The sequence below is a fragment of the Tachysurus fulvidraco genome, chromosome 3 (assembly GCF_022655615.1).
Source record: "Tachysurus fulvidraco isolate hzauxx_2018 chromosome 3, HZAU_PFXX_2.0, whole genome shotgun sequence".
NCBI classification, from domain to species: Eukaryota; Metazoa; Chordata; class Actinopteri; order Siluriformes; family Bagridae; genus Tachysurus; species Tachysurus fulvidraco.
In genome coordinates this window covers 16,970-42,382 of record NC_062520.1, presented here as the reverse complement: position 1 = coordinate 42,382, position 25,413 = coordinate 16,970, and the positions used below count along the sequence as shown (strand labels likewise).

The 25,413-nt window shown below is 40.0% G+C and overlaps 1 protein-coding gene and 1 long non-coding RNA gene across 9 annotated transcripts in view; one reads left to right on the top strand and one right to left on the bottom strand.

The window, feature by feature from the left end:
* LOC113637319 (sodium/potassium/calcium exchanger 1-like) overlaps positions 1-22,627 on the bottom strand; it is a 319,664-nt gene extending 297,037 nt beyond the window's left edge. Inside the window, exons 1-14 of one of the 8 annotated variants that reach the window (XM_047811820.1) lie at positions 22,054-22,626; positions 21,479-21,565; positions 20,504-20,557; positions 19,284-19,355; positions 19,080-19,154; positions 18,859-18,884; positions 18,722-18,775; positions 16,930-16,994; positions 15,478-15,626; positions 9,091-9,153; positions 8,097-8,142; positions 7,553-7,702; positions 1,551-1,639; positions 74-229 (exon numbers count right to left, since the gene is read on the bottom strand). In XM_047811820.1, the coding sequence (XP_047667776.1) occupies positions 74-229; positions 1,551-1,639; positions 7,553-7,702; positions 8,097-8,142; positions 9,091-9,153; positions 15,478-15,626; positions 16,930-16,994; positions 18,722-18,775; positions 18,859-18,884; positions 19,080-19,154; positions 19,284-19,346 (936 nt within the window). In that variant the 5' untranslated portion in view covers positions 19,347-19,355; positions 20,504-20,557; positions 21,479-21,565; positions 22,054-22,626. The other 7 variants (XM_047811819.1, XM_047811818.1, XM_047811821.1 and 4 more) reach the window with 7 other exon arrangements.
* LOC125140927 lies at positions 175-10,042 on the top strand. The gene is made up of 2 exons (XR_007140251.1): positions 175-273; positions 9,283-10,042. It is a non-coding gene; the product is annotated as an uncharacterized LOC125140927 (long non-coding RNA).
* Positions 22,628-25,413: the final 2,786 nt, after the last annotated feature.

Here is a 25,413-nt window from a genome sequence, read left to right as displayed (position 1 = left end):
CTGTACTGTACTGTACTGTAGTGTGTGTATGTGTGTGTGTGTGTGTGTGTGTGTGTGTGAGAGAGAGACTTACTACAGGTCGGTAAGCAGGGAACACCTCCCCCAGGCCAAACATGACCATCATGAAGGTGAAGAACCCTAAGAACCGCTTGCACATGGTGGACCAGTCGACAGGGCTGGGAGACGTGTCCACTCTGTTCCTGATGTACATGTCAAAGTCAAAGTGCATCCACACACACACACACACACACACACACACACACACACACACACGTTGAGGATATTAAAGCCTGTACACACACGTGCTATAAATTAGATTTGATTAGGTGTGATTATATTGACAATGCAGATCCCTGAATCCAGACGGACTTTAAGATGTCTACAGACATTATAATGTACATTTATCTGGTGTGAACAACTGAGCACAAGTCCTTGGTAAGGGGTCCAGCAGGGGCAGCTGGGTGGTGCAGGGGTTTGAACAGAATGCCTTATCCATTGAGCTTCCTCAGTCCCAAACCCAGGGCATGTAAATCATTATGCACGTTATGATTAGTTTCAGTTTGGTTGATTTCGGTAAGATACAGTTCAGTTTGTTTGTGTGATTAGTTTTGGGTTGATTATATTTACATCTACAGCATTTGGCAGACGCTGTATCCAGAGGGACGTACAGAAATGCTTAAGTCTCTATATTATACATTCTGTATACATTTCTTTTTGCACACTACATTTCAATACCTCATTTAACTGCTGCTACTACATACGTTTGTACATGTTTATAACTGTTGCACAATGTACTTTATAATACAATATGCACACTGGAATGATCGTATCTTCTTATGGAGCTACTTCATCAGTCCTGATATTCTACCCCTGGTTGGAGTCTCAATACCTGGTGGTCACCCTGTCAGGGATTGATCTACATGATCATCAGTGTCTCATGGGGTTGTTGTGTATGAAGCCACCCGGAGACGGTCATGTCTTCTTCTGTACCAATGTTGTGTCAGTCAGCTGTATGTTCTGGTGTTTATCAGCAATCAGGTCTGAGCTGAACTCAGAGTTTATAATGACCCATTAGTTCCTCAGGAGCTCTCGGCTGCACTGTTATAAACTGTCGTAGAAAGGACATTATTTACATTTACACTATTTACTGTAGAGTGTCACCCAGATGGGGATGAGGTTCACTTCTGAGTCTGGTTCCTCTCAAGGTTCCTTCCTCTAATCATCTCAGGGTGGTTTACCTCGCCGCCTCCGGCTTGCTCATTAGGGATAGGGATATATAATATTTTTTATTAATATCTTTAAACTAATTTTGTGTGCGTGTGTATATATATATATACACCCTTTTCTGTCCTTGTCTCACACTGTTGCACTAGGACTTAATTCCTTAGCTCTGGTGTTTTTTTTGCGACTCCATGATCCTGGAGAAACTTTGTCTCATGTCCCTGTGTACTGCATCAGCTACATACTGCTAAAAGGACAATAAAAGCTACTTGACTTGATCTTATTCACTTTGGCCAGGTGTGATTGGGTGTGAGTGAGTGTAGGTGTACCGGCTCTCCCCAGTTCCGGATGGTCCCACTGGTACCAGGGGTCTCGCTCATGCTGGGAGCGGTCCGGCAGAGCCGGGTAATCGCCATAGCTACAGCAACAACAAACAAAAATAAATCAACATCTGACACTGATTGCTCCATGAGCTTCGTTTTATGTGCACAAAATATACTCTAGAAATGAAAGTGTGTTTTATTTATTTATTTAATTAAACCACAGAACTGAATACAGAAAGACAACCGGGACACAACACCAGACTAGACTCCACAGCACAGAGCGTCAGCACCAATAAAGAAGAGTGATCAATTTCCTGTTTTGTTTATTTATTTAAATAGGATTACTGTAACATTCTGAAGGCCATTGGTTTGTGTTACAGATGTGGCTGAGCATTTTAACAGGTGACACATATATGTGTAGTATTTCAATAAGTATGACACACACTGAGTGTTCATTCAAATTACCATCAATACACCCCGGTGTAATACACCCAGTAAACCCAACACACCCCGGTGTAATACACCCAGTAAACCCAACACACCCCGGTGTAATACACCCAACACACCCCGGTGTAATACACCCAACACACCCCAATGTAATACACCCAACACACCCCGGTGTAATACACCCAACACACCCCGGTGTAATACACCCAATACACCCCGGTGTAATACACCCAGTAAACCCAATACACCCCGGTGTAATACACCCAATACACCCCGGTGTAATACACCCAGTAAACCCAATACACCCCGGTGTAATACACCCAATACACCCCGGTGTAATACACCCAATACACCCCGGTGTAATACACCCAATACACCCCGGTGTAATACACCCAGTAAACCCAATACACCCCGGTGTAATACACCCAGTAAACCCCGGTGTAATACACCCAGTAAACCCAACACACCCCGGTGTAATACACCCAGTAAACCCAATACACCCCAGTGTAATACACCCAGTAAACCCAATACACCCCGGTGTAATACACCCAGTAAACCCAATACACCCCGGTGTAATACACCCAGTAAACCCCGGTGTAATACACCCAGTAAACCCAATACACCCCGGTGTAATACACCCAGTAAACCCCGGTGTAATACACCCAGTAAACCCAATACACCCCGGTGTAATACACCCAGTAAACCCCGGTGTAATACACCCAACACACCCCGAGGTAATACACCCAATAAACCCAATACACCCCGGTGTAATACACCCCGGTGTAATACACCCAACACACCCCGGTGTAATACACCCAGTAAACCCAATACACCCCGGTGTAATACACCCAACACACCCCAGTGTAATACACCCAACACACCCCGGTGTAATACACCCAACAAACCCAATACACCCCGGTGTAATACACCCAATGCACCCTGGTGTAATACACACAACACACCCCGGTGTAATACACACAACACACCCCGGTGTAATACACCCAGTAAACCCAATACACCCCGGTGTAATACACCCAACACACCCCGGTGTAATACACCCAATACACCCCGGTGTAATACACCCAATAAACCCAATACACCCCGGTGTAATACACCCAATAAACCCAATACACCCCGGTGTAATACACCCAATAAACCCAACACACCCCGGTGTAATACACCCAACACACCCCGGTGTAATACACCCAACACACCCCGGTGTAATACACCCAACACACCCCGGTGTAATACACCCAACACACCCCGGTGTAATACACCCAACACACCCCGGTGTAATACACCCAACACACCCCGGTGTAATACACCCAACACACCCCAGTGTAATACACCCAACACACCCCAGTGTAATACACCCAACACACCCCAGTGTAATACACCCAACACACCCCAGTGTAATACACCCAATACACCCCGGTGTAATACACCCAATAAACCCAATACACCCTGGTGTAATACACCCAATACACCCTGGTGTAATACACCCAATGCACCCTGGTGTAATACACCCAGTAAACACCGGTGTAATACACCCAACACACCCCGGTGTAATACACCCAATACACCCAGTTAACAAGCTGACTGGTGTGGGGTGTGAATGCCTTATGCCACATAAACAAATTAGCCAAGTGTAATAAGTAAATGTAGCTTTTTACTGGTTCACTTCAACTGGAATTCACTGAACAGAAGGTTTTATTCACCATAATTCATGCAGTTCAGTCTACACAATGTTAAGGTTTGATGTACTGTAACACAACCTCAGGTTATACGACTTCAACAGGTTCTATTCTTCACAGCAGGACTGCCTTTCACACACACCTTCATTTTTGTAGCATATACACACCATAGCTTTCAATATGGAGTCCTAAAAAGTACACTAACCTTCAAACCCAGGTGGAAAATAAGTACATCCTATAAGTAATACACAAAGCGTGCGTACGCACAAAACGGGGCTGGAAACGTACGCGTGTTGAATTGGGTCCAGTATTAGAGAGGGCAACATGCCAGAACCATGCCATCCCAGTCCAAATACAAGTCCTCACCACTCTGGAGTTCTTGGCAACCGGCTGTTTCCAGCGGGAATTGGCAGACAGGTAAATTATTTATATAATATATATATATATATATATATATATATATATATATATATATAAGTAATCCTCAACTTTGTCTCTAAAACCTTTTTGTATATGAAATAATTATATAATTCTATATCATCTCACCCTATAGGTCTGGTGTATCACAGCCGTCCCCGAGTGCCATAATATCTGTTGTTTTGAATGGTATACTTAATATTGGTAGTCGGTACATCAGGTTCCCTACACTGTGTGAGATCCATCAGGTTCCCCTACACTGTGTGAGATCCATCAGGTTCCCCTACACTGTGTGAGATCCATCAGGTTCCCCTACACTGTGTGAGATCCATCAGGTTCCCCTACACTGTGTGAGATACATCAGGTTCCCCTACACTGTCTGGTACACTGTCTACACAATGTCTGGTTTCCCAAATGTAATCGGCACAATTGACTGCGCTCATGTTGCTATAAGGGCACCATCTGAAAATGAATTTGCTTATGTTAACAGAAAGCATGTGCATTCTATTAATGTGTAAATCAGATGTGACTCCAACACGACCCTCACAAACATTGTGGCACGCTGGCCTGGTTCAACACATGATCCCTTTATCTAGACACATAACAGTGTAGGGAACAGACTAAATGCAGGCGCAGTACGTGATGGCTGGCTTCTTGGTGAGTTTAACAGTATTAAAAAGTAGAAACTGTAACAATTTTGTTTAATATAATTATAACCTGCAGGCGTACGCCATTGTTGGCTTTTGGACGTACGTAAACTTTTAGTAGGGGTCCTACACACAGTTTTATAAATGAGACCCCTGGTCTGTGATTTTCACACCTAAACTACAGATGCAGTTTAATCTATTTACACCATTTATCAACAACGTGTAACATTTTCTTTTCTAGTGTCTCATGACTCCAGCAGTCTCCTGTCTAAAGATCTGCTGCTGTGTCCGATCTGTGTGGATGTGCTCACTGATCCAGTCACCACTCCATGTGGACACAACTTCTGTAAGAGCTGCCTTACACAGTGCTGGGACATGAGTCAACACTGTCGCTGTCCATTATGTAACAAGAAATTCACCAAGAGACCTGAACTGAAGATTAATACAACACTGAGAGAGGTTGCAGATTACTTCAAGAAGAAAAGTGGTTCTGACAAACCTGAGGTTCTTTGTGATGCCTGCAGTGGAGAGAAGCTGAAGGCCCTAAAATCCTGTCTGGATTGTGGACTGAGTTTCTGTAAAATTCATTTAGAGCCACATTATCATGTTCCAAAACTTAAGAAACACAAACTAATAAACCATGTGGAGAACCTGGAGGCCTACATATGCCAGAAACATGAGACAGTTCAGGACCGACTGAAGAAGATAAGAGAGATCCAACACTCAGTAGAGCAAAGCAAAGTGTGTACAAACATGACATGAGTTTATATCTGATACATTCAGTAGTTTTATTCTTATTTGTAGAAATGAACAAAGTTCACTATCAGTGTTTTCTGATGGAAGTGAAAATGTGTTCCTCTTTTAGAGAAGCACAGAGAAAGAGAAAGCAGACATTGTTGAAGTCTTCACTGCTCTGATTCGCTCTATTGAGAGAAGTCAGGCTGAGCTGCTGGAGATGATGGAGGAGAAGCAGAAAGCAGCAGAGAGGCAGGCTGAAGGACTCATTAAAGAGCTGGAGCAGGAAATCAGTGTGCTAAAGAGGAGAGACACTGAGCTGGAGCAGCTCTCACACACTGAGGAGCATCTCCACGTCCTACAGGTCAGTGTTCCTCTCTCTGCTCACCGACAATGCAGAACATCACAGAACAACACTCACCATGCTGAGGGATTTCTCCTCTCTCCTGCTCTACTGTAGATTTACTCCTCCATGTGCAGCCCTCCACACACCAAGAACTGGACTGAGATCAGCATTAACACTGATGTGAGTGGGGACACTGTGAGGACAGCTCTGTCTCAGCTTCAGCACACTCTGAATGAGAAACTCACTAAATCACTCAATGACAAGTTAAAGGAAACAGGTGAGACATTATTTTGTACTTTAGATTAAAAAAAGTCTCTAATAATAGACTAAAGTAGATGTTTTAGGTATATATGTTTTGCAAAATCTAAATATTAAATACCAATAATTTATCTGAAATCTAAAGACGTGATGTTTTGTTGTAATTCGTTTCCACAGAACTGAAGAGGATTCATCAGTATGCAGGTACAGTGAGCTTTCTGATTTCCTCTCATATTAAAATGTACATATCAGCATCACACCACTGCATCACCAGACTTATCATCATCTGTAGATCTCTCCAGATACAAGGAGTATTAAAGTGTCTCATTATCCTCCTCACTATAGCTCCTTATTACTGCCATGTACTAAAGCCCTTAAACCCTTTACTACTCTAGAAACACTGATCATCTTCTTACATTTCACTAATAAAATAATGCAGGAACAGATGTATGTTTGTACAGAGATTAACTTTATACCTTTTTTAACTGCATGATAAAAGATGGCTTTCTTTGACTATCAGTGGTAAATGTAATCTTTATGCAGTCCAAAAGGTGAGAGTTTTAAAGTCATGCAGTTAGAAAAGAGTTTTTACACCATGCAGTGTTTCTGTCATTTACAGATAAACTTGAACATAAAAGTCATGAATGTATTCTACAAAAATATATTTTTACACTAACACTAAACTAAAAGGAAACTCAAAAAGAAACTCAACCAGTGTTGGATGTGAACTGAAGACATTTCCACAGTACAGTGAACAGATTAAATTAACCATCGTGTCATTGAAAGCTGGTGAAGATTTAAATAGAAAAAAAAAACCCATTGCTGTGTGCTTTAAACTGAATCTTCCATTAATCCCTAATTTTATTCTCGTCATACTCAGCTATACCAGATGTCAAGATGGACAAAAGGTGCAGCATCTGTAGTAATGGAAGCAATTCCACATACAGCTGTTTGTAAGTAATCGTCTAATTTGCATTCTGATAAACAGACCTGTCTCATCCATCGTTTTTTTCTGGCTGGACTTCTCATCACCTTAAACTCACTTGCTGAGGCTGAGGATGGTCTGAGACAAACATCCTAAAGATCATCATGAGATAACTGTGGATGGTACCACAGAGAAACTATAACGATAGCTGTGGATGTTCTTCCTCTGATGGCCTTAAGACTGAAATTGCTTAGGACAGTTTGCACTAAATTCTCCATCAATGGAGTAATAAAATGTCATTTCATTTGGATATAATAGACTTGGATTTAAAGCTCAAGGTTTCATCATCTCAGAGTTTATCCTGCTTCTGTCACCTCTGGCTTTCTGATGAAGGATCAACTGAGATTGTTTAATGAGGTTTTAATTGTTTACTAAATGCACAACTCCAACTAATTATCTACCATAAGTGTGATTTGTTCTCCAGTTACAGAGAGGTACAGAAACATCACACCCGTTCCTTAGCTCTGTATGTTTCTTACTTGGTATAGAGAACGGTGAGGTCGGCTCTCCATCGTCCGTGGACTTCTTTGCATCGTCCTTGCTTGTCCCCTCTCCCGGATCGTCCGTGGACAAGTCCGCATCCCCAGTGTTGCTCTCTTCCTCCACCCCCCTCAGCTGAATGTCATTGTCTACAATGCATGGGTTATAGCATGTACGTTATACTACAATCAGGAATAAACTCGATTAATAATTCAGAGCTATTAGATATAAGAGGAGGAAGAAGAAGAAGACATATGGTTCATACAAACTTTTAATTAGCTGCATACGTGTCATTGCACTAAACTTTACAGCATTTCGCACACACACGCACACAAATACACATACACACACACAAAATATACACACACATACGCACAAACACATATCCACCTACACACACACACACAAATATACACAGACACACACACACACAGATACAGATATTTTAATGGCCCTGACACATGGGCAGGTTGATGAAGGTGAACATGTTCATCTCGAGCATGATGCAGAGGGTGATGCTGTACAGGAGCAGCATGTACATACCCAGCTTTTTGTCCAGCTTCCACTTGTTGATAATGAGTCCCAGGAACTAAACACACAGTCACATAAAGACAGAAGGTTTACAGTTTTACTTTCACACTCATTTTTTTCAACGTCTGAAGAAGCACCAAGTTGGAACAGGCTTTTGTTGTTGCCGTTGTAGTCGTAGCTGAGGACCAATCATGTCATGTATAAAACATTTCTGGTCATGTTGTTAAGAAAAAGATCCATAATATGGTGAAGAAGTGAGTGTTTCTTTCCTCATTTAAAAGGACCTGAAGTGTCGAATATTTAGAACACAATTTAGTTCTTATCAGCAATAATCAGTAGCTCTCTCATCAACTTCTATTTTTCTCTCTCTTGTATATGGCAAAAATTGCTTCTGGTCATGTTAGCAAGAATCCAGAAGAAATATCAGAGCTGGAAAACCCACTGGCCATTAAACAAGCCCTTGCACTGGGGGCTGCATTGCTCCTTAACAAAATGCTAATAAAAAGCTTCGACTTTTATCCAGTTATTATAAGTCTGTGCAAATTGTCATTCAAGTACAAGCAAATTTTAGCAGTCTGAACTTTAACCTCATCAGTTATAACCAGTCAATCAAGCATGGTGATTAGAATATTAGGCCACACCCATAAAGTTATCAAATCAATCTCTGATCTGTTTGCTTAAGCATTCAGGAAAGTTTGAATACATAAATAAGTTAATATAAGTATAATATAAGACTCATGCTTGCACTACAAGCCATATTCCCTGGGGTTTACTATAAAAGCAGCTATACACCAGTTTGAAGAGTCCTTTATAAGTGTACTGTCCATACACCAGGACATTGGTTGCACTTGACAACTGCAGCAGTGTCTTATGAGAGCTAATAAAGTTTGCTGTTTACATGTTTAAGATAAAGTCAAGCTTCAGTAGAGCAGCTTTTCAACTGTGTCAGTAAAATCGTGTGTGTGTGTGTGTGTGTGTGTGTGTGTGTGTGTGTAGAATCACCCACAGTGAGAGCAACGGAGCCAAGCAGCAGCAAGGCAGAGTACACAAACCCTTGAGTGTTCATCACCTGAACGAGAGAGCAGAAAAGACGAGGTTAAGACTTCGCTAACAGGAACCACAGCAACATTACTGATGTGAGGGCAAACACTGTTTATGCACACAGCTCAGTTTCTTTTATTACTTCTTTGCAGCCAAGTCACACACACACACACACACACACACACACACACACACACACACACACACACACACACACACACACGGGAATTTATCTTAGCTAAATACAGTAGCCTAACTCAGGAACAAACCTAATTTGACTAGTTAATTGTGTTCAAACTCTGAAATTGGGGAAAAATAAAAACAAATCAGTAAAATCATGGGCTGCTGTTGTGTGAAGACTTACAACCTTAGAAATATTTTAGAAATAAAATGAATTCAGAGCTAAAATAAAGTGATGTTAGTCATGTCCCATTTCCTTCACATATTTCCAATCCTGAGAACAGGCAGAGCTCAGGGTTGTTTATAATGATCACTGAGATGAATGTACTGAGGTCCTTTAAATAAATGTGACGAGACATCCTAACTCAGTGGGACAGAACATTGCTAAGCACTGAGCATAAAGCGCCTATAAAACTTTATATTCCAATATCAGCCTAAAAACACCGCACCACAAGGGTTAATGATCCAAGACCAGTTTAAGCGATCACAAAGTGGACGATTTTACCACTGAGCCGTTGACTATCGTCTTCAGAGCCCACGGCAATCCAAGTCCCACCAGGATGTCAAACACGTTAAATAATGCTGATCTCTTCTGCCCACACTATATGGGTAATATGAGCTGACTAGATAGAGTTCAAGAGGTGTTTCTTTTTAAAAGTCAGGTTTATTAATGCTAATTTCCTCTGCTAACACTACATATATTTAATTGTTATAATTAAACAAAATTCTGCATTGTATTATTTTTTGAGTTACATTTAATAATGCTAATAGTCTCCACTGCCAGTATTATTTAGGTTAACATTAGCTAACCAAACACTGTGTAAATACAGGCTGCCAACTTTGGAGTTCAGATTAGAGGGAGATTTTTGGGGGACGGGGCTTTTGTTGTGGGGGGAGGGGCCTATGGTGGGGTGTGGCTTGGTGTGGAAAAAATACAAACACAAAATCCTTGCATTAGCAGAAGTGTATTAAGTTTATACTGATTGTCAAAGTATTTGGTATCTGTGCAGAATTTCTTGGGAGATTTACATTATATTTAATTTTCAAACATTTTACAGAAATGGATTAACGTGTGATTGACGTGTTCACAGATTAACATGTTCACAGATTGACGTGTGCTTGACGTGTTCACAGATTGACGTGTGCTTGACGTGTTCACAGATTGACGTGTGCTTGACGTGTTCACAGATTGACGTGTGCTTGACGTGTTCACAGATTGACGTGTGCTTGACGTGTTCACAGATTGACGTGTGCTTGACGTGTTCACAGATTGACGTGTGCTCTATTGTAAGTGCTGGTGGCTGATTTTTCAGCCTTAATCATTGACTTGGATGCAGCTCCCACTTGAACCCTGACACTTTAGATAACATCCTATAACAGAAAATTCTAATGTATCCACACTGACACCATACTGACACCACCACCAGTCAGATATCTGGACATGATCGATGAGTTGTGATTGATCTAAATAAAATCATTTTATTATGGGATGTCGTTGACTTGACATTCTATTGTTTACTAAGAATAAGAATACTAATAGTCCCATAATAAAATGATTTGGTATCATTTTTGTTTTCCTCACTGCTGCACGAGTGTGCGTGAGAATCTGGTGGTGTGGCTTGAGAATAGGGGGGTGTGTGACGTGAGAATCTGGGGGGGTGGCGTGAGAATCTGGGGGGGTGTGACGTGAGAATCTGGGGGTGTGGCGTGAGAATCTGGGGGTGTGGCGTGAGAATCTGGGGGTGTGGCGTGAGAATAAGGGGGTGTGGCGTGAGAATAAGGGGGTGTGGCGTGAGAATAGGGGGCGTGGCGTGAGAATAGGGGGCGTGGCGTGAGAATAAAGGGGTGTGGTGTGAGAGTGTGAGAATTGGGTCAATTGCTGAATGTGTGAGTTGCAGCCTTGGTAAATATGACAAGGAAGAAGTTCACACATTTATGAATTTTCACTGTTAATTTCTTGACAGGAATCTAAAATAAACAAAACTTACAAAAAATCTCAGATGATTTTTAAATCATACAGATTCAGAATGTTAGCAAGCTAGCTAACATGAGCTAATCTGACAGGATTTGTGAGACTTACTCTTGAGCTTAATCTGGTTTGAATAGCTGGTCTGAGTTCACATACACTCCAATCTGTTTAATAATAGGCTTAGATTATATACAGTACCAAGTTCCTGTGAATGACCTGTTACTACAGAAACTCTACTGTATTAGAACAATCGTACAAACTGATAATTGGCCCTGCAGTCAGCACTACTGTCAGAGCTCCAGGCCCTTTTCACAAGCAGGCAGTGATGAATAAACTTCCCTAAAACACCCTCAACATGTATGAATAGCAGAGACAAACCTTGGCGAGCAGCAGTCAGGCTGGTGAAGAAATCTGGGATGCTCGTGCCGATTGCCAGGACCGTGATGTCCATAATAACATCGGGAATGCCAAACGTGTACCTGATGATGGTCACCTAAAACAGTGTGCAAGCTAGGAGTTCGACAAACCAAGGAGCGATGATGAAAGCTGAGAGAAACAGAATAGGCTGCTATTCCACACTTACCATCCACACCATAAGGTAGGAGAAGACCGCAATCCAAACCGTCGAAATGAGGAGGAACACCACTATTAAATACTTCTCCCAGCGAGTTCTGGAGCAGTTTGGGATGGTGAGGAAAAGCAGAAGCAGCAGAGGCCATGAGACCAGCTATTTGGTCTTCTTCATACAGCCCTCTACATATACACACAAAAAATAAACCCCACAAACTTTACTAGCAGATGTTACAAGAACAACAAAGCAATGAAGGACAAAGAGCCAACACTGTTGCTCCTATCAGACCTGTAATGTAGGACGTTTAGGAGGACTTTCTCTTAAATATTACAACAGAGCAGAACTTCACAGTCTATCTTGACTACTGTAATTCTCTTCTTATTGGGCTTCCTCACAAAACCCTTCATAAGCTGCAACTCGTTCAAAACTCTTCTGCCCGTATTATCACTTGTACTCCCTCTATCCATCATATTACACCTGTTCTGGAACAGCTACACTGGCTTCCCATTCATTTTCGTATCAAGTATAAAATTCTTCTTCTAATATTTAAAGCTATCCACAATCTTGCACCTTCATATCTTCTTGATCTTCTTCATACTCCAAAACCAACTCGCACTCTTAGGTCTTCTTCTTCCACTCATTTCATTGTTCCCTCTGTCCGTCTTGTAACGATGGGGAACAGAGCTTTCAGTTACTCTGCACCTCAGCTCTGGAACTCACTTCCATCTGAGCTCCGTAATATTGATTCTCTTTCATCATTTAAATCTCATCTTAAAACTCATCTGTTTAGTTTAGCATATTCTACATCATGATTTGTAATGTTGGTCCAATTTTTTTCTATGTAAGTATTGTATAACTATATTTTTTGTTGTTTTTCTTCTTCTTTTGTACGGTGACCTTGAGTGTTAGAAAGGCGCCTTTAAATAAAATGTATTATTAATAATAATAATAATAATAATAATAATAATAATCTGTTAGTTCAAACTGGTGCAGCTGTCAAAAATGCCATGATTCTAAAGGGCCATGATTCTAAATCTTAACAATGCCTTAGTGATTGAAAAACTCACTCAAACCTACTCACAACTTTACTTCAAATGGCTTCCAAATCACTCAGTTAAAGGAAGTTCTATCAGCTTGCACTGTCTTTGACTTACAGAACTTACAGAAAAAAAATGAAGTCAAAAGACTCAAAAATGGATTTTATATGAATATTTTTCTATGGACATGTCCGTCCGTCCGTTCAGGTTTTACTTGTTTAATTGTTTACTGTATAACTTTGTATAAAAAGACTGCATGCTTAGTTCAAAAGTCCTATAACAGAGAGACCCTCTGCCTAGAGGTCTGCTGTGAAAAAAGGCCTGTAAACTGACACCCTGAGGTGTGAGAGTGTGAAACGTTCAAGAATTGCGCAATAAAGTTGAAAAAATTAATATGCGCATTCTCATTGCACAGCCCGAACTCACCAGATGTATCATGTTGCATCTCGTTGGAATCGTCTCCTTATTGGCTAAAGAGCTATGATGCTCGCGAAACATCAAATCGCTACTGGACGGAGCAAATGTCAGTCAAAGGGAGGGTCACCCACATAGCATGGAGAGACCTCATTGGCTTCTTAGCTGCCTATCTCTGCACCACAGGCACTGATTGGCTCATGAGAGGACTTGTTTGATTCGGTAGACCCTGGACTACAAATCTGACGCGTTTTGAAAGTTTTGTAAGCCTCCAATGAGAAGTAGGAGTCGAACAAATGACGGAAGTGAAGCGGTCTGTTCAGTTTCCAGTCAGAAACTTAATTCTTGTGACGCGAGCAAAGCGTTTTGGATTAAAAGGCTTACATATTCCAGTTCCTTGGACTCTTGGGGATTTTTACAAGCATGTTTTGGAAAATACATTAACATTAGTGACAATGTGAAGAAAGGGAAGCGTTTAAAGGTAAGTAAACAAACCGAACTAGCGCCGCCTAGTTCAGGTGGCTACCAAATGGTTAAATTACTATGACTGCTATAAATCATATTATGCTTTGTGTGTGGGCTTAATAAAATCCTGAGAGTCTAAGCTTTCAAACACTATATAATTTAACCGTGTATTTAGAGGATTTAATGCTTAAAAGTTACAATGAAGTTGATGCAGTTTCGCCTCCTAGCGGTGGTGGATCGTCCAAGTGACGGCGACCTGATAAGTGGTTTTAATGAGGTTTTCCTTGAAAACATTAATAATGCTTTATACTTGTCTTCTTATATATATTAGGTACAATGGGGGTGAGGCCATTTAGAGCTTTAAAACAAATAAAAGAACTTTGAATTGATCAAACAAGCAGTGTACTGAAGCCAGAACTGCGTAACGCGGTCACGTTTCCGTGCTTTAGTTAAAAGGTGTGCAGCTGCATTTTGAACTAGTTGGAGGTGAGATAAGGAAGACTGGCCAAATGTATTTCTATACAATGGATTTTTTTTAAATAATAATTTTTAATTAAAAGAAAATTAAATTGAATACAGTGGCTTCAACATCAATCATTTAAAACCTCATTTAGCAAATCCCTAATTAATCTTTTAATAAAATGTCAAATTTCATGCATGAGCATGTTGTGTTTAGGTGAACTCAGTTTTGAATTCAACATTTTTCACACAGAACACCAGAGAGAGAGCAGAAGGTGTGACACTCCATACTTTTGTCTTCTTTTCCACAATAATGGGTTCCTCAGTCTGTGCTGAAGCAGGAACGATTGACAGCTTTCCCTAGATTCATGTTTGTTTTTTCTTGAATTCAAGTGAATATCGGATTCTCGAGCAGATCTTATAATCCAGAATGTGTGCTCATGTTTGACCTCAATAAGTTTCTGCCTAAAGCATTAAACTAAAAGGAAACTCAAAAAGAACCTCAACCAGTGTTGGATGTGAACTGAAGACATTTCCACAGTACAGTGAACAGATTAAATTAACCATCGTGTCATTGAAAGCTGGTGAAGATTTAAATAGAAAAAAAAAACATTGCTGTGTGCTTTAAACTGAATCTTCCATTAATCCCTAATTTTATTCTCGTCATACTCAGCTATACCAGATGTCAAGATGGACAAAAGGTGCAGCATCTGTAGTAATGGAAGCAATTCCACATACAGCTGTTTGTAAGTAATCGTCTAATTTGCATTCTGATAAACAGACCTGTCTCATCCATCGTTTTTTTCTGGCTGGACTTCTCATCACCTTAAACTCACTTGCTGAGGCTGAGGATGGTCTGAGACAAACATCCTAAAGATCATCATGAGATAACTGTGGATGGTACCACAGAGAAACTATAACGATAGCTGTGGATGTTCTTCCTCTGATGGCCTTAAGACTGAAATTGCTTAGGACAGTTTGCACTAAATTCTCCATCAATGGAGTAATAAAATGTCATTTCATTTGGATATAATAGACTTGGATTTAAAGCTCAAGGTTTCATCATCTCAGAGTTTATCCTGCTTCTGTCACCTCTGGCTTTCTGATGAAGGATCAACTGAGATTGTTTAATGAGGTTTTAATTGTTTACTAAATGCACAACTCCAACTAATTATCTACCATAAGTGTGATTTGTTCTCCAGTTACAGAGAGGTACAGAAACATCACACCCGTTCCTTAGCTCTGTATGTTTCTTACTTGGTATAGAGAACGGTGAGGTCGGCTCTCCATCGTCCGTGGACTCCTTTGACTGGTCCTTGCTTGTCCCCTCACCCGGATCGTCCGTGGACAAGTCCGCATCCCCAGTGTTGCTCTCTTCCTCCACCCCCTCAGCTGAATGTCATTGTCTACAATGCATGGGTTATAGCATGTACGTTATACTACAATCAGGAATAAACTTGATTACTAATTCAGAGCTATTAGATATAAGAGGAGGAGGAGGAAGAAGAAGACATACTGTTCATACAAACAGTGTTATGTTTAAATGAACAGCTTTAATTAGCTTCATACGTGTCATTGCAGTAAATTTTACAGCATTTCACTACAATTAAAAAAGAAGAGCTGTGTTACGTACACTTACACACCAACGCAACATCAGTTTATCCTCAAATTCCTTCTAATGTTCAGCATTTATTCAAAGGTACAAAGTAGTTTGTTGAAACGCACAGAATCAGAGAGAATTATTCCATAACAAGACATGAAACAGGGTTTGGTTTGGCTAAACAGACAGGCTACTGAACTCAAAGCAGAAATTAGCTTCAAAGAGTTTGTCTCCGAAGAAAAGAGAGAAAATGAAGAGAGAGCAAACAAGGGATTACCTTTTCATCAGACTGCAGCAAAAAGCATGGATACACACATCCACACACACACATACAAATATACACACACACATCCACACACACGCATACAAATATACACACACACACACACATCCAAATATACACACACACACAAATATACACACACACACACACACATCCAAATATACACACACACACACACACATCCAAATATACACACACACACAGATACAGATATATATATACATACACACAGATATATACAATACTTAAACACATTTGTGCGCGCACACACACACACACACGATGATGTCCCTGCTGAGAACATCAAAAGCATGTTTATTGATTAGACATTAAGTAAAGTGTATTAATGTTCTGTTTTACTACAAAGTACCAATAAAATAGTGCAGATTTTTTTTGTCTAAATCACATTTATTATTATAATTATTATTATTATTATCAGATTATATAATTAATTAAAAAAGCTAGAACTTTGACAACTGTATATACACTGATACTGGCAAGGTTTTTTTAAATTAATAATCATAACACAATAATAACTAAATGTACAGGTTTTGTGTTTTTATTAGTTCTCTTCATTCTTATTCATTGTCTCTCTCTCTCTCTCTCTGATAAAAAGAATTACAGATAAATCCGTTTTAATTTTCCAATACAAATCAATGCATAAATCCTTCTTTGGATCTCATTAACCTTATATACTATAGAACTAAAAGATGGACTTAAATGTCATTTAAATAGAGAGTGATGATCAGCCTGTCTGTTTAACCTTTACCTGAACACAGCAAAGGAAACGAAGGGTCATCGGAGACAGAAGCACAACAATCATTACCGTTCTCTCGCTCGTGTCCACTTGATGGTTCGTTCCCGAAAAAAGTCTGTATGTGGGAGTTAAATCTGAGACAGAAAACAAACAGAGATACACACAAAAAATCAAGTGTTAGGGGAACTAAAAAAAATGTGCACTAAGTTATGGAATTATTTTTTACTATTTGTAGAGTTTACATTCATCAGTGCCAACACACAGAGTGACGATGGTGAGTTTTCTTGATGCTGTGGCTCATTTTCTACCTCAATGAACAGCAAATATTTTCATTTTCAATGAAAATTCAAATGATGTAAACTCCCTTAAGCCTGTTTCATTATTGGATCAGAATTTTTATGATGAGCCAAATTTCTTCTCATCTTCAGCAAAATATCGTCCTGTCAGCTGTGATACGTTTTCGTATTCGGCTTATAGCTGACTTAAACACACTCACTTCAAGTCCCAAAAACTTCAGGGCCCTTGTATATGAAAATTCTTAGAAAAGACTTGCTTAACATTCTTAGGATTGTGGTCGTTTCCCCGTAAAATCAAGGAGAAGATCCCAGTAAAGATAAAAGTTATTCATGAAGCATCTTAACCCTTAAAAGAGTGCTTAAGGTCAAAAAGTGTTAGACGTGAGGAGGACATTTAAGAGGCTTAAAGAGTTTCTTTATCAGAGGAGAAAATGGCTGAAAGGTGCAGAAATGTGTTGTATACAATATTTAATAACGATAGTGAGTTAATAAGATGATACAGATTAGATCTTGTAGGGATTATTTTATGTTGTGACATCATATTTTAACAATAACATCAACACAGTACAGAAATGCCAGATATTCTGCTGCCATGTCATTTAGAGATACACCAACATCTCAGAAACAGCCAAAATTCTCTCATTTGGAGCTACGACATTTCTGTGCTGTTTCATAGGTGTTTACATGAACAAAATGTATTATTTTAAATTTATTTTGTTAGAACATCTCTAATAAGATCGGTCACGAAGGGAATCCCTGCATGATATAGCCTTAAATATCTTAGCATAGAGACAACGTAATGGCTTATAAGAGACCAGATTTTAAAAGCGCTCCTTTTTATTAGACAACCAATCACAGGCTTCAAAAGAATGTGGCATGCCTAGTAACAGCGTTAAGCCCCGCCTCCTCACTAAGATAAATGTATTGTCCTTGCTCAGAGATGCTCCGAGTTCGGTCCTGAATCACTCTTAACATAAGATTCCTAGTTAGAAATGTTTAAGCTATATGAGGAGCTGTCTGAGGTCATTCTTTATGAAGACGGGACCTGGATTGGCAAAATTGCAAGCACATGATTCTTTAAATTACTTACAATGAAGACATGTATGTAATTAAGGTGCGTCAAGTGTAGTGTGTCATAGAAAGTAATCAAAGAGGCTTTGGCTTTAGTGCACTGTGATATCACATGATGTCTTGGCCCAAATCTGCAGAAAGTCTGTGTTAATGCTCCACTAAATATCAGGGAATTTGCTTGATTTTTCGTTCACTTCTGTGCTCACAAATCCTGGAGGGCCTTTTTATATATTTATACACACACTCACCAATCAGCTATTCCTTTACTGGAACATATTTAATCAGAACTCATAACACATACTGATGGACTTTAACCACGTCTACCTACTAAACTTTAACACAGCTTCTGATGCGTCAGAGGAAGGATGGGAGGCTTCACTGTCCCTAGCTGGTATTTGTTATACGCTATGGGGCAGTCAGCTGGTGGGAGAGCAAGTATAAGGGAACCAACCTGGGGAGAAAAATGACCCATAATATAAATCCTCTGTACTCACATCGTGATCAAAATGTATCCCACATACATGACCACCAACAGCAAACTTTCCCACCTGCAAAGAAGACGACGGTGTGTAAAGGTCCAATTCTGCTAATCACACCATCAACAATCAGCAGAAACACATCACACACTCACCATACGATCTTCCCATCATGGGTAATCTAGAGCTGAAAAAGAACAGAGTAAGATGACTAGAAATATTAGAGCACAAAAAGGAAGTCAAAGTGACATCACACAATGGTGTGTGTGTTCAAATGAGGTCTACAGATCTGATCAAACTGATGAAATGTGTGTATGTTTACTGAGATATTACTGAACACACGGAGTTCTGAATTTGTGTTTGCAGCAGAACTTACACCAATCAGTGCCACAACAGACAGCATGTATGTGACTGAGTCCCGAATCACAGCCCACCTCTTCAACAGCAGCACCTGACACCACACACACACAATTTGACTACTCTAAGCCGGTTAGTGTTTCTTTGTTTCTTTAAAAACTATATTACGATACAATGCATCCTGATTTCCAGTGGTTAGGGAGGCAAGGGCCATCGCTCTTACCTTCCACAGCTTCTTCAGAGAAGTCATAAGGTCACCACACACAGTATGGAGTGCCAGCAACATATACAGACCCTGAGAGGACACACATACTGCATTATACTCCATAACACACATCTCTATATCTATTTATACACACACACACACACACACACACACAGTGGGGCTTAAAAGTTTGTGGACTTGGGTCAGAATTTTCTATATTTCTTTATAAATGTGACAAAACATCAGATTTAAAAGTCCTAAAAGTAGACAAAATGAACCCAAAGTAGCAAATGAGAAAAAAGTTTTACTTGTCCATTTATTTATTCAGGAAAATAAATACATTCAGAATAACGCTGGGTGGGAAAAGTAAGTGAACTTCTCGTATTAGCAGTTAATCTGAAGGCCAAATAAGAGGAGATCTGTTCATCATTGGGATGACAATTCTGTGTGTCAGATTCAGTTTATAGTTTATTCCTTGAACTGAAATTTTCAGGCAGCCTTCATGTATTTTTGTACATTTTGGGATATCGCTTAGCTTTGAAACTCTGGCCTAATCATATAAATATAAATATAACAAATACATCATGAAAGACTTTTATTTTCTATTTATTTTTCATGTTGTATCCACCCTTCTGATTTGACCTGCGTATTTAGCATCGAGGATTTATAGTCATTTCAGACCTACAGAGAAATGGGATCATTTATAAACACCTCACTAAAGTTAATGAACCTATATTTTTAAGGACCAGGTCTGGTTTGGAAAGATACAAGGCAGCTATAAACTAAACCTGGTCAATAAAATTGGCCTCTAAACATCACCGATTGAATCGTACGCAGCTCTGGTGGACGCAGCTAATTTACTGGGAACCGAGTCATCGATATGTTCTTCAGTCCTGTAGCAAGAAAACTGGCATGATGAATACATGATGGAGCTGCCTTCTTGTGTTACTGCAGCAGCCGGAGCTCCACTAGATCAGCAATAGGGGGCGACACAGCACCGGAAAGCAGGTCAGAGTCACAGACGAGAAGAGTGTGAGCTGTAAAGTCATTACGCCATCCTATAGTGTGTTACATAACAAGGAGCAGACTTTAATTGGTGCAAACTGGCAAGTGAAGTTAAGCTGAGTGTTAGGATAGGGGCAGATTATCTGGTGCAGCAACAGTGCCTCGAAAAAGAGCTATCAGGATTTATTTGTTTTAATATATTGTTAATAATTTGTATATAACTGTTACCTCACTGCATATATTGTGTAAACTCGTCACCCGACTCGTCACCCGACTCGTCACCCGACCTAACCACGAGTGATAGCCTACATTTCTTACTGTATTTGGTAATCTTTGATAACATTAGTTAATAGAAATACAGCAGATCATTGTTCATGTTAGTTCACAGTGCTTACTGACGTTAACAAGTACAATTGATCTGAATGTAACTTATTATTAAATGTTAAAATAAACATTAACACATTAATATGTGAAGACGACTGAGAAACAGATTCCAAGGGACCGTCTGCAAAGTGCAAAACCCGAAAATACTATAAACAGTCACTAACCTCAGTGTAATACACTGTACTGTCACCAGCTCACATCACTGATGTCCTGATAGTTATACTACAACACTTATTTGGGGGGAAATGTCTTTTACTTTGGGGCAATTATTTTCATATTAAAAACTAAAAACTATAAAAACAGACATTTCTCCCAAGTAAGTGTTGTAGTATAACTATCAGGACATCAGTGATGTGTGCACTGAGTTTGGTGAAGTTATTGACTGGGTTTTTTTCGGGTTTTGCACTTTGCAGACGGTCCCTTGGTTCGCACACAGAGACTTGTGTATTCTGTCACCGCGGAGGAAAAAGCTGATATTGAGGAGAACTGTGTTGTAGCTGCCTCTCTACATTACTGCGGTAGAAAAGAGGTGTAATTTGTGTAGTAACAGAGTTTAGCTCAGGAGTTATTGACTCAGGAAACTCCAACCTGTGAATATGTGGCCAACTTTACTGAAGTCCTGTTGATTTATAGCCAAAAACATCGGAATTTAAAACGCCGAACCAGCGAAGCCCTAGCGTACATTAAACTGTTAAACTGAGGAAAATATTAGCTAATTTGACCCCTTCGTCAATTAAACTAATAACTAAACGCTTAATAACATGCAATATTGACACATAATGCTGCATATTTCAATGATATGACTGTAAAGTGCCATCACTTACCTGAACGTAGCTCACACAGTCGTGAGGAAAGCAGAAATGTCTCCCGCTGCCCGAGTCTCAGTCACATTCGCGCCGTAGTCACGCCACCTATAGGGGGGAAGATGCATAGCAACCTGAGGTGTGGGACGGAGGATGTCTGCGGAACTCGATTTCAGGATTCCTGTTTTTTATTTTAATAAAACAAATGTTCACCAGTCGGTGTTTGTCACTGTGTGCCACAGCTCAAATACATATGGTTCTCATGTGTTCGTTGGTATCTGGGCCATATACCTCAAAATGAGTTGTGAACCAAGAGAACATTTCCCGCCGATTTTAAAGTTATGGCAAAACAAATATGGCCACAATTTGGCCCATATCTGTTCAGCCACGTCACATCTAGGCCATATGTGTCAGATAATACGAATAATACCCACATGTGGCCCAAACGTAATTACTATCTGGTGTGTGTGTGTGTGTGTGTGTGTGTGTGTGTGTGTGTGTGTGTGTGTGTGTGTGTGTGTGTGTGTGTGTGTGTGTGTGTGTTGCAGCAGCAGCACCTCCTCCATCTGCCCGGTGGTGTTTATGGACTCACCTACCTGGGTGAGGACCCCGACATTGCCCAAAACCCCAGCAGCACGCTGCAGAAGACGCCACCTGCACCACAGCAGCTTCGCCATATTAAAGCACTTTATAAATGGTATGGATGCGGACAGGGTCGTTGCTAGTGGGGTGAAAGGTGGTGACAATTACGGGGGCTCCCACTGCCCAGGGGACCCCACACAATCCAGCAGTTATACTATATAGGCCCCTGTTCTGTGAATAATTCTAATATTAATAATAATCGTATGTCAAAGATCTTAATGAAAACCACAGAAACATACAATTTGATATAATAATAAGTCTTCCAAATATCAGCTCGTCACCCCTCCCTAAAAATGGTTTAGTCCGATAGGAGGGATTCATTAATTATTCAGTCAATGACAGACATCTGAGGGACCCAATAAATCGTAAGTCCCACCCTAGCTTGTGAAAAGGACCAATCGGTGTGTTACCAGCGTATAGTTGCCCCCCCCCCACCCAACGCAAAACGTCGGCAATGGGGGGGGGGGCGATGACGTCATCAGCCACCCCACCTGCTCCAAATTTACCCAAAATAGTCTCGATCGTTTGTGCTTCGTTTGTGCTGCTTTTGTTTTTATAATATTAAACATTTTATTATTACCGATGACGTCATCACCCCCCCCTCCAAATTGAACAAAATCGGTCGTTTGTGCTTCGTTTGTGCCGTGTTTTAATATTGAACATTATAGGTGGGTTATAAATGCTGGTATTACAATACTAATAGAGTAAACTAGATCATTTTGACTGGTCACACATTTATGATTCATGAACAGGGACTATTTTATTTCAGGTTTGTCATTTGTTCAATCTCAACCCACATATTTCATGTTAGTAAAGATGTTTTAATAGAACAACAACTCACCTGTCAAGACTATTAAACAATTCAATAAACATTTATCTTTACTTCCCTGGTCTCTCCTGACTTTTTATTTTATTTACAAGGATTTTCTGCTACACTTCACTGCCACCACTAGGCACAAGTGTCGAGTGTCAAAATCAGTCTCCAGTTTGTTGAGAAAAGACAGATATCATTTATTCCTCGTTCATCTGACCAGGCTATGTTGGTTGTCCCTCGTGTACGGCACAAGCGTAGAAGAGACCAGTGCCTTTTCTGTGGCCGGTCCTAGATTATGGAACTCCCTGTCACTAGAGATTAGGACGGCACCCACCATTTCTAGTGTTAATCCATGCTAAAGACCCACTTATTTTCTCTAGCCTTTTCATGATTGCCCAGAGTTCTATGTCTGTTTATATCTTATGGTTTATATCTATATCACTTTCTTTTAAATAATTATTTTAATTTCTTGGACTATATTATTGTGTATGCGTATTTTTAAGTGTATGTGCAATGTCGAACGCACTGTGAAGCACTTTGGTCAGCCGTGTGGCTGTTTGTAAATGTGCTATACAAATAAAGTTGAACTTGAACTAGATACAAATCAAACTACAGAAGTCGTTACTAAATCAAATTTCTGGCCAATGTAAGTACAAGGTTTTAACACTGTCAATTACAACATTATTAGTTAACTTCAAGAATAGTACAACATACAATAGAGCTAAGATTGTCGATGTTTACCGAACAGAAAACTCATTGCTAATATAATACTGCTAATGAAGCTATGACATGCTAATTACAATTGCACATCTGACCCATGTTAGATTTTTTTAATACATTGTACATCCAGGGGTCAATATTGTTCGTAATATAAGATATATTATCCTTATATATTATTACTATAATATGTATTCAGACCAATATAGTAATGCATGAAAATAAGTTTAAACTGTACATGACATTTTTGAGTCAGGATTATTTAAGTGAGTAATTATGTTTTGCTTATCCCAAATGCCCAAGAAACCAACAGTTGACAGGGATTCCATTTTCGCCGTCTTATGTTCAGCAAAAGATGCCATAGTCCAAAATGGAAATATAGCTACACCTAATCAGAGTATCTGGACAGAGCTTAGTAAGCAGCTAGAAAACAAGATGACTGCAAAGGGTCTATACACCTTTATTAAATTAAACAGACACAACATCTGGGCTGGTTTAGGATTTACTCATGAAACCGATCATGAAACAAGTGGCAGTAGTGATGACGCTGATTTTGAGCCAGGGTCCCAGATTCCTGCACTTTTGATCTTGAAGTTCCATTTCAGAAATGGGTTGAATTCATGCCTGAAACAGTCAAAGACAAAAACAAGTTCTCTAAAACACAAAAAAGGGAATACACAATTTTGAAGCCTGGAATCTGGACACGTGATAAATCATCAAATTTGGCAAGAAGTGAAATGCTCCTGCACATTTGCCTTTAAAAGAGCCAAGGTCTATCCATCAGCCACTGAGACATACATTGAAACCAGAGGAAACTGTAAGGAGTGTCATGGCCACATTCACATAAAATGTGACAGAGAGCCTGAAATAAACTGCCCAGTGGTTTAATTAAAAACACTGATGGTTCCCTTCACACTGGCTGTTCCAAGCGTGTAATGTCCGGTAACTTGTTGTGTGCAGGTTTCCAAAGAACTTTGTGAGGGTAGAATGGAACCCCATGTATGGAGGGCATCGGAGGCAACCAAGCTGGTGGATTTTGGAGATCCTGAGCCAAGTCATCTGCCTAATTTGGCCACCCTGTGCAAAGCAAAGCAAGAGAGAAATGACTTGGAGTTAGGTGACAAGGATCCCATTTTGTCTCTGCAAATGTTAAAATACAGTGAACCTCACAGTGGCAGCATTAAAGACATTGGACTGAACACATTTTTCTGTCACTATTGGAGTCAAACACAAATGTACATGTACAAATCCTTATCAAAGACGTCCACTAACCCAGTTGTGAGTTTTGATGCAACTGGCTCAGTAGTGAGGAAACTACAGAGACCAATTGGCAAATCTGGCCATATATTTTTGTATCAGGGTGTTCTGGCAGAACTCCAAAAGAGGTTGTGAGTGACTTTTCTCTGGCTTTGCTCGGAGCTCTGGTCAAGGCTTTTGCTCCTCATCCTGATCTAAAGAGCTACATCAATGAGTGTTATGGTGTCTTACTTGGTAAACAGTCAGCAAAAGTGCCACCTTGTTTTGTTCGAGTTGATGTTGCACATTGCATCAAGATGATCTGCCAGTGGGACTGCTTGAAGAAAAAACTGCAAGTTCTGCCAATGTTGAAGCAATGTTCAAAAACATCAAATGTGGTTTATTTTCTGTAAAGCTGCTTTGAGACCATGTCTATTGTAAAAAGCGCTATACAAATAAAACTTGAATTGAATTGAATTGAATTCAAGAATGAAAACTTGCCTATTCGGGTGGATCGATTTATTGCACGACATCTGTTGTTGTAAAA